At 44.2% G+C, this 16490-nt stretch overlaps 2 protein-coding genes across 6 annotated transcripts in view; one reads left to right on the forward strand and one right to left on the reverse strand.

Annotated features, from left to right (window-relative positions):
- The window catches only part of NT5C3A (5'-nucleotidase, cytosolic IIIA), a 51253-nt gene extending 46351 nt beyond the window's left edge, over nucleotides 1–4902 (forward strand). For all 5 annotated transcript variants that reach the window (XM_010383454.2, XM_010383455.1, XM_010383456.2 and 2 more), the window contains 3 exons: nucleotides 1363–1525; nucleotides 3155–3355; nucleotides 4201–4902. In XM_010383454.2, coding sequence (XP_010381756.1) covers nucleotides 1363–1525; nucleotides 3155–3355; nucleotides 4201–4302 — 466 coding nt within the window. In that variant the 3' untranslated portion in view covers nucleotides 4303–4902. The remainder of the gene's footprint in view (nucleotides 1–1362; nucleotides 1526–3154; nucleotides 3356–4200) is intronic.
- A 7214-nt stretch (nucleotides 4903–12116) lies between these two features.
- The window catches only part of FKBP9 (FKBP prolyl isomerase 9), a 53852-nt gene continuing 49478 nt past the window's right edge, over nucleotides 12117–16490 (reverse strand). Inside the window, exons 9-10 of the mRNA XM_010383453.2 lie at nucleotides 16174–16337; nucleotides 12117–13835 (exon numbers count right to left, since the gene is read on the reverse strand). Coding sequence (XP_010381755.1) covers nucleotides 13659–13835; nucleotides 16174–16337 — 341 coding nt within the window. The 3' untranslated portion in view covers nucleotides 12117–13658. The remainder of the gene's footprint in view (nucleotides 13836–16173; nucleotides 16338–16490) is intronic.

Below are 16490 nucleotides of genomic sequence, written 5' to 3' on the forward strand. Positions count from 1 at the left end.
TAAATTCTCAAACTTCTTTGAAAACTATTCCTAGGAAAGATTAGTATGTTTTAGTACATAATTATATATGTATGCATGAGTTATAAGATACAAGAGGCTTTTTAATAGTGTTTATTACCTCCTAAAATTTTCAACTCATTAGGCAAACATGATGATGTTACTTTTTTTATGACGATGTTATTATCTTTTAAGGTGATTACTTCTAAAAAGGAAAGCAATAAATTGTCAGAAAAAGTGTGAGGACAGCTAGTAAGTGTTTCATTCCTTAGTAGGCAGCAACAGCATTATTTAACCTATACCCAGGAAGGGTAAAAAAGGGAAGGGGGCTGGCTAGGTGCGGTGGCTCACGCCTGTAATCCCAGCACTTTGGGAGGCCGAGGCGGGCGGATCACAAGGTCAGGAGATTGAGACCATCCTGGCTAACACGATGAAACCCCGTCTCTACTAAAAAATACAAAAAAGTAGCCGGGCATGGTGGCGGGCGCCTATAGTCCCAGCTACTGGGAGGCTGAGGCCGGAGAATGGCACGAACCCGGGAGGCAGAGCTTGCAGTGAGCTGAGATCATTCCACTGCACTCCAGCCTGGGAGACAGCGAGACTCCATCTCAAAAAATAAAAACAAAAAATAAAGGGAAGAGGGCTTAAGAACTTAGTAAAGAGACATGCCAGATTTCGAGAATACAGCTAAGTTCCTGCCACTCTGCTTTTCAGTTTTATGGATTTTGATGAAACTGTAAGAATATCAAGTCATTCTTCATAATTTTAAAATCTGAAAATATTTTAATCATGTAAATGTATTTTTTGTTAGTTAATATATATCCATTAAGTTAGGCCAAGTTGATAGGCCCACTGTGGGACTCCATCCTTCTCAGTGTCCATATTTTAACCCCTAAGTGGGATTTTCAAGGTGTGGCTTAACTATTGTTTTCTCTTTTTAAATTTAATTTTAGAGACAGGGTCTCGCTATGTTGCCCAGACTGGACTAGAACTCCTGGGCTCAAGCAATCCTCAAGCCTCAACCTCCCAAGTAGCTGGGACTATAAGCATGCACTGCTATGCCTGCCTGTTTCTTTTTAAATGGTATAAATTGTGAACTGTAGGTTTATATTCATATTCAGTGAAAGCTTAAGGACATCTAGTTTGTAGTATTAGGATTGATTAAAGGGAAGATAAAGAGTTAACCATTGTTTGAAAAACTTAACAGTATTATAGATATAAATAACAGCCCTCTTGGGCAGTATTTTGAAATGAGAATATGAGTGAGCCATAGAATTACTAGGAATATTTCACTTTTTTAGCTTCTAAGTGAAAAGGAACTATATCTTGCTCTTTAACAATCAGTTTGTTATCTCCATCTTGCAGGGAAGGATATGAGAATTTCTTTGATAAGCTCCAACAACATAGTATACCCGTGTTCATATTTTCGGCTGGAATCGGCGATGTACTAGAGGAGGTTATTCGTCAAGCTGGTGTTTATCATCCAAATGTCAAAGTTGTGTCCAATTTTATGGATTTCGATGAAACTGTAAGAATATGAAATCATTCTTCATAATTTTAAAATCTGAAAATATTTTAATCATGTAAATGTATGTGTTGTTACTTAATATATATCCAGTAAGTTAGGCCAAGTTGATAGGCCCACTGTGGGACTCCATCCTTCTCAGTGTTAATATATCCATATTTTAAAAACAATGTGCCTTTCTTAAAACTTTCATTCCCCAAGCTATAGACTAATAATAAAAATAGTACAACTTCTTCTTCTCCTTCTCCTTCTCCTTCTCTTCCTTCTTCTTCTTCTTCCTTTTTTTTTTTTTTTTTTTTTCTGTTTGAGATGGAGTGTCACTCTGTTGCCCAGGCTGGAGTGCAGTAGTATGATCTCAGCCAATTGCAACCTCTGCCTCCTGGGTTCAAGCAATTCTTCTGCCTCAACCTCTCGAGTAGCTGGGATTACAAGCGTGTGCCACCACACCTGGCTACTTTTTGTATTTTTGGTAGAGATAGGGTTTCACCATGTTGGCCAGGTTGGTCTCAAATTCCTGACCACAAGTGATCCACCCCCCTTGGCCTCCCAAAGTGCTGGGATTACAGGCATGAGCCACCACACATAGCCTAAAACTTCCTTTAAATTGTTTTAATGCAGCAACTTTGAAGCCTTAACATTCATAGTTGGAAAAAAAGAAGTTAGAACTGAAATTATTTGAATAGGGTTTTCTAATCAAGACAGTATATTATGAAATACATGAAATAACATAAAATAGGATCTTTTGGTTAGAAACAAAATTAAAACTGAAAATTGAATTTTGAACTCATTTTGTTTTACCTTTTTTTTTTTTTTTTGAGATGGAGTCTTACTCTGTAGCCCAGGCTAGAGTGCAGTGGCGTGATCTCAGCTCACTGCAACCTCCACCTCCGGGGTTCAAGCAGTTCTCCCTACCTGAGCCTCCCGAGTAGCTGGGATTACAGGTGTGTGCCACCACGCTGAGCTAATTTTTGTTTTCTTAATAGAGATGGGGTTTCACCATGTTGGTCAGGATGGTCTCGATCTCTTGACTTCATGATCTGCCCACCTCGGTCTCCCGAAGTGCTGGAATTACAGGCGTGAGCCACTGTGCCCAGCCTTCTTTTTTTTTTTTTTTTTTTTTTTTTTTTCCAGACAGAGTCTCACTCTGTCACCCAGGCTGGAGTGCAGTGGTGCCATCTTGGCTCACTGCAACCTCTGCCTCCCAGGTTCAGGCGATTCTCCTTCCTCAGCCTCCCGATTATCTGGGACTACAGGTGTGTGCCACCACACCTGGCTAATTTTTATATTTTAGTGAGGCGGGGTTTCACCGTATTGGCAAGTCTGGTCTCGAACTCCTGACCTCAAGTGATCTGTCCTCCTTGGCCTCCCAAAGTGCTGGGATCACAGGCATGAGCCACTGCGCCCAGTCTTTGTTTTACCATTTAAAATAGTCTCTAAAAAATCATTTACTTCTCCAAGCCCTTCTTAGCTATGGTGAATGTGATGGACTTAAGTGCTTTGAGATCTTTATCAAAGATGCATTTACAAATATGATGAAATAATAGTGACATCAATTAAGAGCTCCAAAATATGAAAATCCAACAAATAGAATTTTTAAAGCCTGTTATTTCAAAAGATTTATATTTTTCATAGGGGGTGCTCAAAGGATTTAAAGGAGAACTAATTCATGTATTTAACAAACATGATGGTGCCTTGAGGAATACAGAATATTTCAATCAACTCAAAGACAATAGTAACATAATTCTTCTGGGAGATTCCCAAGGAGACTTAAGAATGGCAGATGGAGTAGCCAATGTTGAGCACATTCTGAAAATTGGATATCTAAATGATAGAGTAAGTATACAAATCTGTAATTTAATTTTCTTCCAAGAAAAAATTAGGATGAAACTTGGTAGGCAATTGTTGCCATAGTCACCTGAGAAAGTAGTTATTTTAGAGACTTTTTTTTTTTTTTTGAGACAAGCCTCTGTTACCGAGGCTAGAGTGTAGTGATGCAATCACATCTCACTACAGCCTCAACCTTCCCGGCTCAAGCATTCCTCCCACCTCAGCCCCTCAAGTAGCTGGAACTACAGGCACACACCACTACACCTGGCTGATTTTTTAATTTTTTTGTAGAGATGAGGTCTCCCTGTGTTGCCCAAGCTGGTCTCAAACTCCTGGGCTCAAGTGATCCACCAGGCCTCTCAAAGTGTTGGAATAACAGGCGTGAGCCACTATGCCCAGCCAAAACATAGTTTTGAGCATTCCTTTTGATTGTTCTGTATACTGGTGATGTTTAAAGGAGTTGAGATGCATGCTATAGGTACTGAGAAAAGGGAGGATGTATATTCTGTAGGAGGCCTCTGTGTCTTCTACCCACTAGATGCTGGATAGCAGTCCCCTGCCATGAGACTCAAAAATGTCCCTAGACATTATTAAATGTTCCCTGGACAAAATCACCCCATTTGAAAACCACTGGACTGGAGAGAGAGCATTTTGGGGAGAAAAGCTACCATGTGGAAACATGTCTGTCGGTGGGTCTTAAGAGTTTGAAATATTTTTTCATTTCAAAGATGTTTTGAAAGTGAATTTAATTTTTTGCATTTTGCCCAAGAGGTCTAACAATGAGATTCTTACTGAAATTACTTGCTTCTTCGCCCTGCATGTTAATTTTCTTTTGTTCTTCTCTTGATTAGGTGGATGAGCTTTTAGAAAAGTACATGAACTCTTATGATATTGTTTTAGTACAAGATGAATCATTAGAAGTAGCCAACTCTATTTTACAGAAGATTCTATAAACAAGCATTCTCCAAGAAGACCTCTCTCCTGTGGGTGCAATTGAACTGTTCATCTGTTCATCTTGCTGAGAGACTTATTTATAATATATCCTTACTCTTGAAGTGTTCCCTTTGTATAACTGAAGTATTTTCAGACATGGTGAATGCATCAACTGGAAGCTCCTTTTTCTCCACCTCTCTCAACACACTCCTCACCTTATCTTTTAACACATTAAAAAAAAAAATCTTAAAGCCAAAATTAGAAAAGTAACTCCCTCCTTTTCCAAAGTGAATTTTGTAGTTTAATGTTATCATGCAGTTTTTGAGGAGTCTTTTACACTGGGAAAGTTTGTAGAAATTTTAAAATAAGTTTTATGAAATGGTGAAATAATATGCATGATTTTAAGTATTGCCATTTTTGTAATTTGGGTTATTATGCTGATGGTATCACCATCTCTTGAAATTGTGTTAGGTTTGGTTATTTTGGGGAAAAAATATCTACCGAAAAAGAGTAGCACTTACTGTTGGAAAAAACTGGTGGTGTTTACAACGTTGCTAATCATTACAAAACATTCTGTATTGAAGCACTGATAATAAATATGAAATGAAAAGCCTTTTTAATTCTATAGTCAAAACTGTCTTTATTGAGTCATCAAATACTTATTGAGCACCTACCATGGTGTCCTGTTTTTTTGTTTCTTTCTCTCTGTCTGCCTGTCTTTTGAGATATATGAATTCTAAAATCCTTGTCATAGTGGCTATTTAGATTGAATTATTTTCAAAAATTATTAAGTCTAAAGATATTTGCAGGGAAAATTTTATCTGCCCTTCAGAAAATACTGAGACCTCTGAAAATTATTTTCTCCCATTGAAAACATCAGTAAAAGGTACAAGTCTGCAAGTTTCAGAAAGAACCCGAGGCAGGAAGCAGCGGACCTGGGTCTCATGGTGACTGAATCTGAGCAGCACTGCAACATTAGGAACCAGCATCTCTCTCTACAGTCCAGCTACCCACTCCACATCTCTGGCTCTGCCTCATCATTCATCTTCAGGATTTAGACCTGCCATTGTGATAAATTTGACTGTGACTCTTACCCTTAATTCCACATCCTATGGACACCTAATTGGTTTGCTTATAGCACCTAAGGTATGATACACACAAAGCATGATCTGATTCGTTCTGGCCATTCAGTGTGAGCAGCGTTCTCTAGTTCAGTCAGGTGTGGCTGGAAGACAAGGTCACATGTTAGAAAACCTTTTTGTCCTCAGAATGCCCATCCTTATCCTCCACCACCACTCCTCCTTTTCATCATCATAAACAATGAAGCAGGCCAGGAGCAGAAGCTCACACCTGTAATCCCAGCACTTTGGGATGCCAAGGCAAGTGGATCGCTTGAGCCTAGGAGTTTGAGACCAGCCTGGGTAACGTAGGGAGACCCCCGTCTCTGCAAAAAATTAGCCAGGCATGGTGGTGCGCCTGTAGTCCCTGAGGCGGGATGATCACCTGAGCCTGGGGAGGTTGAGGCTGCAGTGAGCTGTGATCGTGCCACTGCACTCCAGGCTGGTGAACAGAGCAAGAACCTCAAAGCAGCATAAAAATAATGAGGCCAGGTGCAGTGGCTCACATCTGTAATCCCAGCATTTTGGGAGGCCGAGGCGGGCAGATGACTTGAGCTTAGGAGTTCAAGACCAGCCTAGGCAACATGGCAGGACTCAGTCTCTACTAAAAATACAAAAAAACTAGCCAGGCATAGTGGTGCGCACCTGTGGTTCCAGCTACTCAGGAGGCTAAGGTAGGAGGATTGCTGGAGCCCGGGGGGCCAATGCTTGCAGTGAGCTGAGATCATGCCCCTGTACTCCAGCCTGGGCAACAGAGCAAGACCTGGTCTTAATAAATAAGTAAACAATGAAACAAAAATGCAATGGCAACAGGCAGACTAGACCCTGCCTAAGTATTTCTGAAATCAAACTGAAAAATAACTTCCTGCATTAAAGCAGATAGCATGGCACGGGAGGATCAGAATTACCTGCAGGACTTTTGCACATAGGAAAAACAGTTGGGAATCTGATTCAACGATAACTCTTTACCCCTGTATTGCAATCAGAGCTTATATTGGCTATTTCCAAAAGGTGTTCATAATATGCTTCCATGAAAAAGTATATTGCATGCTGTAAATCTAAAGAACACTGAAGTCATGACCTACATTCTGGTCATGGCTCAGCCCCTTACTAAGACTCCAGGTTCGGTCACCTCCCTATATAATGAATGCCATAAGAACATGCACTCTCTAAGGCCCCTTCTAGCCAATTCCATAAATTGAGTCTCATGCTTCTCCCATTATGTTTATTAACCTATCACATCTCACTGCCACCTGATGCTACTGAAATTTAAAATATTTGTATTTGAGTTCAGTTTTCAGACCAGTTTAGCCATTAGGAGTGTGACCAGGACAGATTATTAAGCCTGTGTCCCAGTTTGCTCATCTGTTAAGTGAAGATGGTGATACAGCTTCTAGATTCATAAGGAGTAGATATGCTCATCTTTTATGTATACGTTTGAAATTTATGTATGCATTTAAAACAGCACAGGTATTCAATATTGTTAGGTAGAATCCGTCCACAAATGTATAAGCTGTTGTATCCCTCAGTACAGTGTTTGGCTGAATCAATGAAATGGAATAATCTTTTGCAGCCCCGGCAAATATTGGTAGTGTATGGTGACTACCACATTCTCTAACGAGCCTAGCATCAGCCAATGGTTTCATTCAACTTTAAATTTTACTTTATGAAATAAAGCCATTTTGAGGGCTAGAGCTAACAATTTTGACAAAACTGGAAAAAATGAAAATAACCATCATCAGTCATACTAGCTCGTTCCGGAGTGATTTCACAGGAAATCTACTTTCCATGGTCTATTTAATAGTCACCCAAATTTTGGTAGATGACCGAAAGTCTGTTTAACTGGCCTTCAGGTTCAGTTTTCTCTTTAATATACCCTAGGGAAAATCAGCAAGGAAAAGATCAATGTAATCTTGAATGACTAATCCTGAAACTTCTCCAGAGTTACCCAGAGAGTCAACAGTCATGCTGCTCTTTGTACTTAGTCTGGTGTTTCAGTACCAGTTTAACAGATAAAAAGTGATCAAGGTGCAAGGGACACAGCTTTGAAGTAGTCAGACCTGGATCTGAATCTGTGATTCTGTCATCTGGAATAAGTTTCTAACTTCTCCAAGCCTTAGTTTTTTCATCTGTAAAGGGGAGTATTAACTAGAGATGAGGATTAAATGAAAAGTCACTTACTCAAGTCTCTTTATTGTGCTGAGTTCTAGGGAAACAATAGTTAACAAATCAGGACTGGCAGTGGCTCATGCCTGTAAAATCCCAGCACTTTGGGAGGCTGAGGCAGACGGATCACCTGAGGTTGGGAGTTTGAGACCAGTCTGACCAACATGGAGAAACCTCATCTCTACTAAAAATATTAAAATTAGCTGGGCATGGTGGTGCACACCTGTAATCCCAGCTACTCGGGAGGCTGAGGCAGGATAATCACTTGCACCCGGGAGGTGGAGGTTGCCGTGAGCTGAGATTGTGCCTTTGCACTCCAGCCTGGGCAACAAGAGCTGCCTCCATCCCCTCTGCCCCCCCAAAAAACAATCAGACATGCTTCCTGCCCTCATGTAGCTTCCATTCCTAGTAGATCAAACAGGAGGAAAGAGTGGCAATTATGAATATGGTAAATAGCTATGAAGAAAACACAAATGACCTATTTTATTTATTATTTTTATTATATATATATTTTTTGAGATGGAGTCTCTGTCACCCAGGCTGGAGTGCAGTGGCGCACATCTCAGCTCACTGCAAGCTTCATGCCATTCTCCTGCCTCAGCCTCCCGAGTAGCTGGGACTACAGGTGCCCGTCACCACACCACAAAAAAATACAAAATTTTTTGTATTTTTAGTAGAGACGGGATTTCACCATGTTAGCCAGGATGGTCTCGATCTCCTGACCTCATGATCTGCCCACCTCAGCCTCCGAAAGTGCTGGGATTACAGGCGTGAGCCATCACGCCCAGCCAACAGAGACCTATCTTAGATATAGTGGTCAGAGGAAGCTCTTCTCAGGTGATACTTAGGCCAAAGTCTGAAGGATAAGGAGCTAGTCATGTGAGGAGTTGAGGGAGAAGCATTCCCAGGAGAGGGAACAGGGTGTGTGAAGGTCCTAAATGAGAAAGTTTTAGGGCATTTGAAGAACTGAGAGCTGGTTTAACAGTATTATGAACAAAGGGAAGAATGGCATCAGGTGTTGAACGGGAAGTAGGTGGGTGCCAGATCATGGAGGGTTTTATAAATCATAAGAACTCTGGTTTTTCTCTCCTTGCAAAGAAGAGGCAGGATCACTGATGCCATGTGGGGAAGGGACTAGTGAGGGCAGATAAACCCAAGCACACCAGTTGGGGGGCTATTACAGCTGTTCCAGTTAGAAATAATGGTCGCTTTCGGGGGCTGGGGCTGTGGAACTGGAGAGAAGTGGGTCATTTCCAGGAGTAGCTCAGAGACAGAATTGACAAAACTTGCTATTGGCTTAAACACATAAAATGAGAGAGCAGGGGGTCTCTGATGTCTGCTTTGGACACATAGGCGCCAGGGAAGATGGAGAGGAATAGGCTTGGTAGTGTTGGGAAGGGAGTGGGAACAGACATGCTATTTTGGACATACAAAATTTGACATGTGAGACATACAAGAGAAGATACCAAATAGACAGACTAGAGCTCAAAGGAGAAATCTGAGCAGGAACTATAAATGTGGGTGTTGTCTGCATTTAAATGAGATTTAAAAATGGCCAGTGTCAGCTGGAAGAAATTGCCTGACCAATCAAAATTCCAACATTAAGCGTGGAAACCACACACAAACTATTAATAAGCAGAAATGTTTTATATCTGCATCTAGCAACAAATAATCGGAAACAATATTATTTTGTTTTTTGAGACGCAGGGTCTCCCTCTGCCCAGGCTGGAGTGCAGTGGCACTATCAGGGCTTACTGCAGCCTTGAGCTCCCAGCCTCAAGTGATCCACCTCAGCCTCCCGAGTAGACTGCAGGTGTGCACCACCACGCCTGGCTACTTTTTGAAATTTCTGTTAGAGATAAGCTCTCTCTGTGCTGCCCAGGATTGTCTCAAACTCCTGGGCTCAAGCAATCCTCCCACCTTGGCCTCCCAAAGTGGTGGGATGACAGGTGTGAGTCACTGCACCCGGCCCAGTATTCTTATTAAGTAAAAACTCCAGATCCCTGAGAGAGTGAAGGGGAAAAGGCTTCAAAAAAAGCAACTTTGTCCCTGGAAACCTGAGATAGTAAAGTAACAGATGGGGGCAGGGACCAGTGTTTATGTATAGTCTTGCAGTTAAACCTATTTCCCTGCCAAAATGAATTTTTTTCCTATATTTTAAGTATTTCCTATCTTTTAAGTATTTTCCTATCTATTAAGTATTTGGAAAGTCATAAATAATCAGAGATCAAAACTCACTGGTTTTAACAAAATGGTGCCTACTGCTTATATTTGCAGGCGGCCTAGTTGTGTCAAACATATTCAGATGTCATGTTCATATTCTAGACTCTCATCCCACAGTAGGTATCAATGACCCAGTTCAAATCTGTGTAGATCCTGAGTTAGGTGGTCACAATATAGTACCTATCAATAAATGCTCCTGTCAGAAGGTCCAGAGGCTGGCCAGGCGCAGTGACTCACCTGTAATCCCAACACTTTGGGAGACAGAGGTGGGAGGATCACTTGAGGCCAAGAGTTCAAGAGACCACCCTGGGCAACATAGTGAGATCCCATCTCGGCAAAAAAATTTAAAATAGCTGGGCGTGGTGGCACCTGTCTGTGGTCCCAGCTACTCAGGAGGCTGAGATGGGAGGATTGCTTGAGCCCAGGAGGTCAAGGCTGCAGTGAACTGTGACTGCACAATTGTACTCCAGCCTGGGTGACAAACCTTGTCTCAAAAAAAGAAAAAAAAAAAGTGCTGTATCAGGTGAGAAGTGATTTAGAAAACAAAAACAAAAATTGCTGTGTGGCATCTCTACCCTGTACTTGGCCCCTTATTTAGTATTTACATCCTTGTTGGCAGAACTATAGCCCATAACCATAATGTAAATAGAAGCAAGTGTTGCAGCCATAGCACAAAGTGGGGCCAGCTAAGCAGCTTCCCCTTGCAGACAGATGAACGCGCCTCATCACTGAATGCCCTCCTTGGCAACAGGAAGAATGGAAGTGCCTAGGCAGAACTCAACAGGCCAAAGCTGCTCTCTTATTCCTGAAGTTCTAAGGTCCATGTTCTTTTTTTCTTTAGAGTCTGGGTTTCGCTCTGTTACACAGACTGGAGGGCAGCAGTGCAATCACAATTCACTGCAGCCTTACTTTCCCGGGCTCAAGCAATCCTCCCTCCTCGGCCTCCCAAGTAGCTGGGACCACAGGCATGTGCCACCTTGCGAGCTAATTTTTAAAATTTTTTTAGAGATGGGGTCTTGCTATATTACCCAGGCTGGTCTCGAATTCCTGGCCTCCCAAAATACTGGGATTACAGGCATGAACCACTGCCCCTGGCCAAGAAACTTATTTCTGATTCAGCCCATCTGTCTCCACCATCACAGAAAACAGCCAGTGAAGAAATTCAAGCAGGTAAATAAAAATCTGGGGTAGAGAATAAGCACAAGGTTTTTCTCTTCATAAGGCAGGTAAGGCTAATGAGGTCAAATGCATTCCAAAGCCCAGTTCAAGTTAGCAAGAAGCAAAAAAAAAATTTTTTTTTCTTTTTTTTTGAGATATAGTCTTGCTCTGTCGCCCAGGCTGCAGTGCAGTGACACCATATCGGCTTACTGCAGCCTCCGCCTCCCGGGTTCAAGCAATTTTCCTGCCTCAGCCTCCTGAGCAGCTGTGATTACAGGCGCCCACCACCACGCCTGGCTTTTTTTTTTTTTTTTTTTTTTTTTTTTTGGTTATCTTTAGTACAGACAAGTTTTCACCATGTTGGCCAGGCTAGTCTTGAACTCCTGAACCTCAAATGATCCACCGACTTCAGCCTCTCAAAGTGCTAGGATTACAGGCATGAGCCACTGCACATGGCCAACATTTGCTTTTTAACAGCAATTGTATGTCTATATAATACATATATTTTATGTATATTAAATAATTGCTTTTAAATATATGATTGCACTACACACACACAGAGTTTCTCACATACCAGTTATTCTCCATTTGCTCCCACCCACCCCATCCCTACCTCAGATTCATTCTCCACCTTTCTCTGCACCCAAGAGGCTGACATCTGAGAACTCGTCTCTGAGCTCCTCTTACCCTCTGGCTTCCAACATGGTTCCACTAATGGGAGCCAGTGGCAGGCATCAGAGAATGGGGGCACAGAGGGGATGGGGCATTTGTCCCTCGCTCTGCTGCAGTGTCAGCTGCACTGCTAGTGGTGGCTGCATCCCTCTGTGACGCCTCTAGGCAGCCCTTCCTGTGCTGCTCCCACTGCCTCCTCTTGAGCCCTCAGGCCCTGGTGGGCTGAGCAGCCTCCTGCGGTGGCCAGCACTGCTGTCACCTGCACTCAACATCCTCAGTTTCCCCAGCCCTGCCCACATTCTAAACAGTCCTTTTCTTAGCTTCTCTTCAGGAGTCCCGGAGGAGGGCCAGGACCCTGACTGACACTCCCTAGAAGTAGAATGCGCTCCCTCAGTAATTGCAGCGAAGTCCTGCTGTTTTCATCAAGGGGATTCTGACTGCATGGGGCATTCTCGCAGGTCTTCAGCCTTCCAATAAAACATCAGAAAAGCAGGTAATATAATTCAACATTTGATATCAGAAAAGATCAGCTTTCCAACATTTATTCCATTGAATGAGTGCACAGCATTTTCATGAACTACCTCAGGGCTACATCAGTACAAAATAGTTTAAATTAGTAAAATAAAGTAGTTTCAAAGGGAAATCACGACTTCAGGATAAGTGCCACCACCATTTGGGAACAGAGGATAGAAGGTAGCCATGTGGTTATTCCATGTTTCAGGAATCAGGCCGGCAGGTGGACCGTCATTGCTGTCTTACAGCAGCTGGCCTCTGCCTTCAGGGTACCACCCTCTCCAGGACACAAATGGGCAGCAGAAAAATGTCACCTTGTTGATGCTCAGCAGCTCATCTATTGGGACGAAACTTCCATCTCGGCCAAGGGAAATACTCTGTTGAGTGACCAGCGGGGCCCCGCCCCCAGCCCTATTTATCTTATCAATATGGTTCAGGGAGGATAAAAAAGTGTTCTATGAGATAGAAAGGTGGGAATAAGAAAAAGCTAAGTGGCTGGGCGCGGTGGTTCACACCTGTAATCCCAACACTTTGAGAGGCCAAGGAGGGTGGATCACGAGGTCAAGAGATTGAGACCATCCTGGCCAAATGGTGAAACTCCATCTCTACTAAAAATACAAAAATTAGCCGGGTGTGGTGGTGCACACCTGTAGTCCCAGCTACTCAGGAGGCTGAGACAGGAGAATCACTTGAATATGGGAGGCGGAGGCTGCAGTGAGCCAAGACGGCACCACTGCACTCCAGCCTGGCAAAAAAGCGAGACTCTGTCTCCAAAAAAAAAAAAAAAAGAAAGAAAGAAAAAGCTAAGCAGATGACCTTATGTGGCAAACGCGGAATCAAATTCTCTATTTGTGGTCCGAGATGCCTTTTCCTGGCCCAGTTTTCTGTCCAAAAGGCTCTTTTAACCTCCAAGTTATACACTATTAACGGGAGGCCCACAGTGGGGTGGGGTGTGATGAGCTGGAAAAGCATGATGTGCGTGTGCGTGTGCCGGGGTGGGCCATGATCAGAGTTTGCACAGGCTGTTGGGAAGAGCCATGGCTGTCTGCTGGGAACCCTGCTGGGGCAAGCAAGCCCTTTGACTCTCCTGCCCATCTCAAGAATATTTCTAAAATGTCTTAACCAGCAAGTTAAAAAAAATTTAACCCTCTTTATATAGATACCCTGGACACCTTTTCTTATGGTTCCTCCAAGATGGTAACTTCCATCTGACACTATATTCCTTTAATAACAAAATTTCCCAGAAGGCTCACAAATCATGGTTGGCAGGGCAGCCTTTTCAATACTGGACACATCCCATGCCAAGGCCCTCTGCACAGATTTTGTTTACTATCACTGGCGATCAGCCTAAACTTCTTACCCCATATATCAACCCACCCCGATGTGTATACCAGGTACTATGTGACCCACCTACCACTGGCTAATGATGCACCTTCTGAAAGACCCTTGCACCCTCACTGCACGCTCTGCCATGACAGGTGGCTTGGTGTCACGTACTCCCTGGCACCATCTGGTTCGTGCCAGGTTTAGAGTTCATCGTGCTTGGCTTCCTGGTCTTTGAGTTTAAATTCCTCGGCCGTGACCTTCCCATCTCCATTCCGGTCCTGGTTGGTGAACATATTCTTCACAACCAGCTCAGCATCAAAGCCAGGAGCGAGTTTCCCTTTGCCAGATGCCACCTGGGCGTGAATGTACTCTGAGAACTGGAAAAGAAGGGGACAGGAAAGACCATGAGTTCAGCCACCGTGAACGCCAGGTCTGGGGCCAGAAACAGAGCAGTCTGGGGGTGACAGGGCTGGAACTTGAGTCTGAGCTACCAACACAGACAAGATCTTTTTGGCAGCTACATGACCTGTGTTTCATTGTTTTTTTCTCTAAATGCAGGTGAAAAACCCTTGTACTAAATAACTCCAAGAGCCCATATTATTCAGGCAGCCAATACCCAGCAGCCGTCAGAGCTATCCCTTCTCCCCACTTAGTTCCCTACCAAAGGCTGACCCCCACAACCACCCAACACTGTAAGAACATTCTTGGATGCATGCATTCATTCATATGATCAAAACATATGGTCTCCTATGTGCTGAGCACTGTTCTAGATCTTGAAATATATCAATATACAAACAAACAAACACCCTGTGCCTGTAATGCTTGCATTCTAGTGGAAAGACAGACAATTAGACATGAACATAAAAACAGGTAAATTACATAGTAAGTTACAAAGTGAAATGCTCCAGAAAAAAATCAAAAAGCGGAGCTCAGTAAGGATGGGAGAAAGGGATGAAATGTTCAATTCAGTGGTCAGGATAAAACTTTAAGGAGAAGGGAAGATTTGTGCAAAGGCTTGAAAGATGAGAAGGAAAGGGCCGAACAAGTTATCTGGGGCAGATGTCTCCAGAGCAGAGAGGGCAGCTGGTGCCAGGGCTCAAGGTGGACGCATGCCTGGCTGGTCACAGACAGCAACGGGGGCGGGTGTGGCCAGGTGAAGTGGGCAGAGGTAGACAGCCAGTGAGGAGGTTACAGCGAGCAGGAAGTGCGGGGTCTTCACAGGCCACTGTGAGGCCCTGGAGACAGGGGCCTCGGCAGGTCTGACCCAGCTTCTGTGTGAGAACGGCCACTGTGAATGCAGGAAGAGCTTCATGAACACCACTGCTGTGATGTGACCCGGGAAAGAGATGACAGACCCCCAGCTAAGATGCTACAGGGTGGAGGTGGTGAGAAGTGTCAGGTTCTGCATGTGCTCTCAAGGTAGAGCTGGAATGATTTCCTGAGGATTATGATGGCCTCCGAGAGAAAGAGAGGAGTCAGAGGTTACCAAGTGCTCTCGCCTGAGCCACTGGAGGCCAGTGATGCCACTGACTGCGATGGGAAAGGCTTTGGGTAAAGCAGGCTCCAGGGGCAGGGTGTGCGGGTGGATAGCAGGGGTTCCGTAAATGAGGACATCAAGCAGGCAGCTGAACACATGAGTGTGAAGTGCAGAGAGAAGCCTGGACTGGAGCTACAAATCCAGACACCATCAGGATATGGACCCGATAAGACCACCAAGCGAGTGACTTAAAGACGGAGAAAAGAACAAACTTAGGCCGGGGTACTCCAACATGAAGAGATCGGGGACAAGAGGCCTGAGAGGGACGTACCAGGGAGGTAGAAGGAACACCATGAAGTGTGGTGTCCTGGAAGCCAGAGAAAGACGCATCCTGTAGCTGTGTTGAAGTAAGAGGAGCGTGAGAGCTGACCACTAGATTGTGCAATACGGAAGACACTGGCCACCCTGGCAAAGTCGGGCTCAGAGGCGTGCAGGGACAAATGTCAGAAAGGAGTGGGTTTAAGAGAGAATAGGAGGCAAGGAATTAGAGGCAAGAAGGACACACAATTCTTTTGAAGTTTTTGCTGTAAAGGAAGGAAAGTAATGAGAGAAATAGAAAGACACATCCAGGGAAGGGAAAACAACAGCACATTTGTATGCAAATGACAATGATCCAGAAGTGCTGAAGATGTGGAGAGAGAGAGGAAAAGGCTGGAGGACATGCTTCAATAGCAGATGTGGAAGAGGCAGGGAGCTGGAATTCCCCAGGGGTGGAACAGAACAGACGGTTCTATCGCCCAGCTTCTCAAAGAGGTGTGTGGTCCTGGCTCAAACCACTGAGTAGCTGTGTGACCTTGGACAAGTCATTTATCTTCCCTGTGCACAGTTTCTTCTAAAATACAGCTGTTTTGAGGGCCGAACCAGAGAATACACTGAAGACACTCAGCACACACAGGCAGGCAGTGAGCACCCAGTAACAAGAACTAAATACAGACTGTGTGCCCTGGAATCAAGCCCTGCACCTCTCAGGGACTTGGTTTCTTCAGAGAGGAATGGTGAGCTTCCATAGAGAGGGCGTGTGTAAAAGTGCTTGGCACATGAGTGTGCTGGCCATCTCACAAGCCCTCCAGCCCACTGGCCTCACCCTGAGAAGGCCTCACCTTCAGGACCAGCCCCGTGGCCTCACAAGGCTCCCTGAGCTCTTTGGTCTCACCTACCTACAAAGGCCAGTTAGTTACCTCTTCCAGGAGGACTTCTCCGTTGCCATCCTTGTCAATTTCTTCAAAGAGGTTGGGTGACACCTCACCATTCCATATGAACATGTACCCCTCGGGTAGGCCGGCCACCAGCTCCAGCAGCTCAATGTCAAACACCAAAACAGCACTGCCGGGCACTTCTCCATCTGTCCAGGTGAGAGGAGCGGGAGGCAGTGTCAGCCGGCAGGCAGCAGTCAAGCCCATCAACCAGCACCCACCCGACCTCCAGCAGCCTCACTCAGGGTGGGACTTCTGACCAAAGCAAGAAAGCAGAGCAGAGGCTAGTCACTTCCTCACTG

The sequence above is a fragment of the Rhinopithecus roxellana genome, chromosome 18, assembly GCF_007565055.1.
Source record: "Rhinopithecus roxellana isolate Shanxi Qingling chromosome 18, ASM756505v1, whole genome shotgun sequence".
In the NCBI taxonomy this organism is placed as follows: Eukaryota; Metazoa; Chordata; class Mammalia; order Primates; family Cercopithecidae; genus Rhinopithecus; species Rhinopithecus roxellana.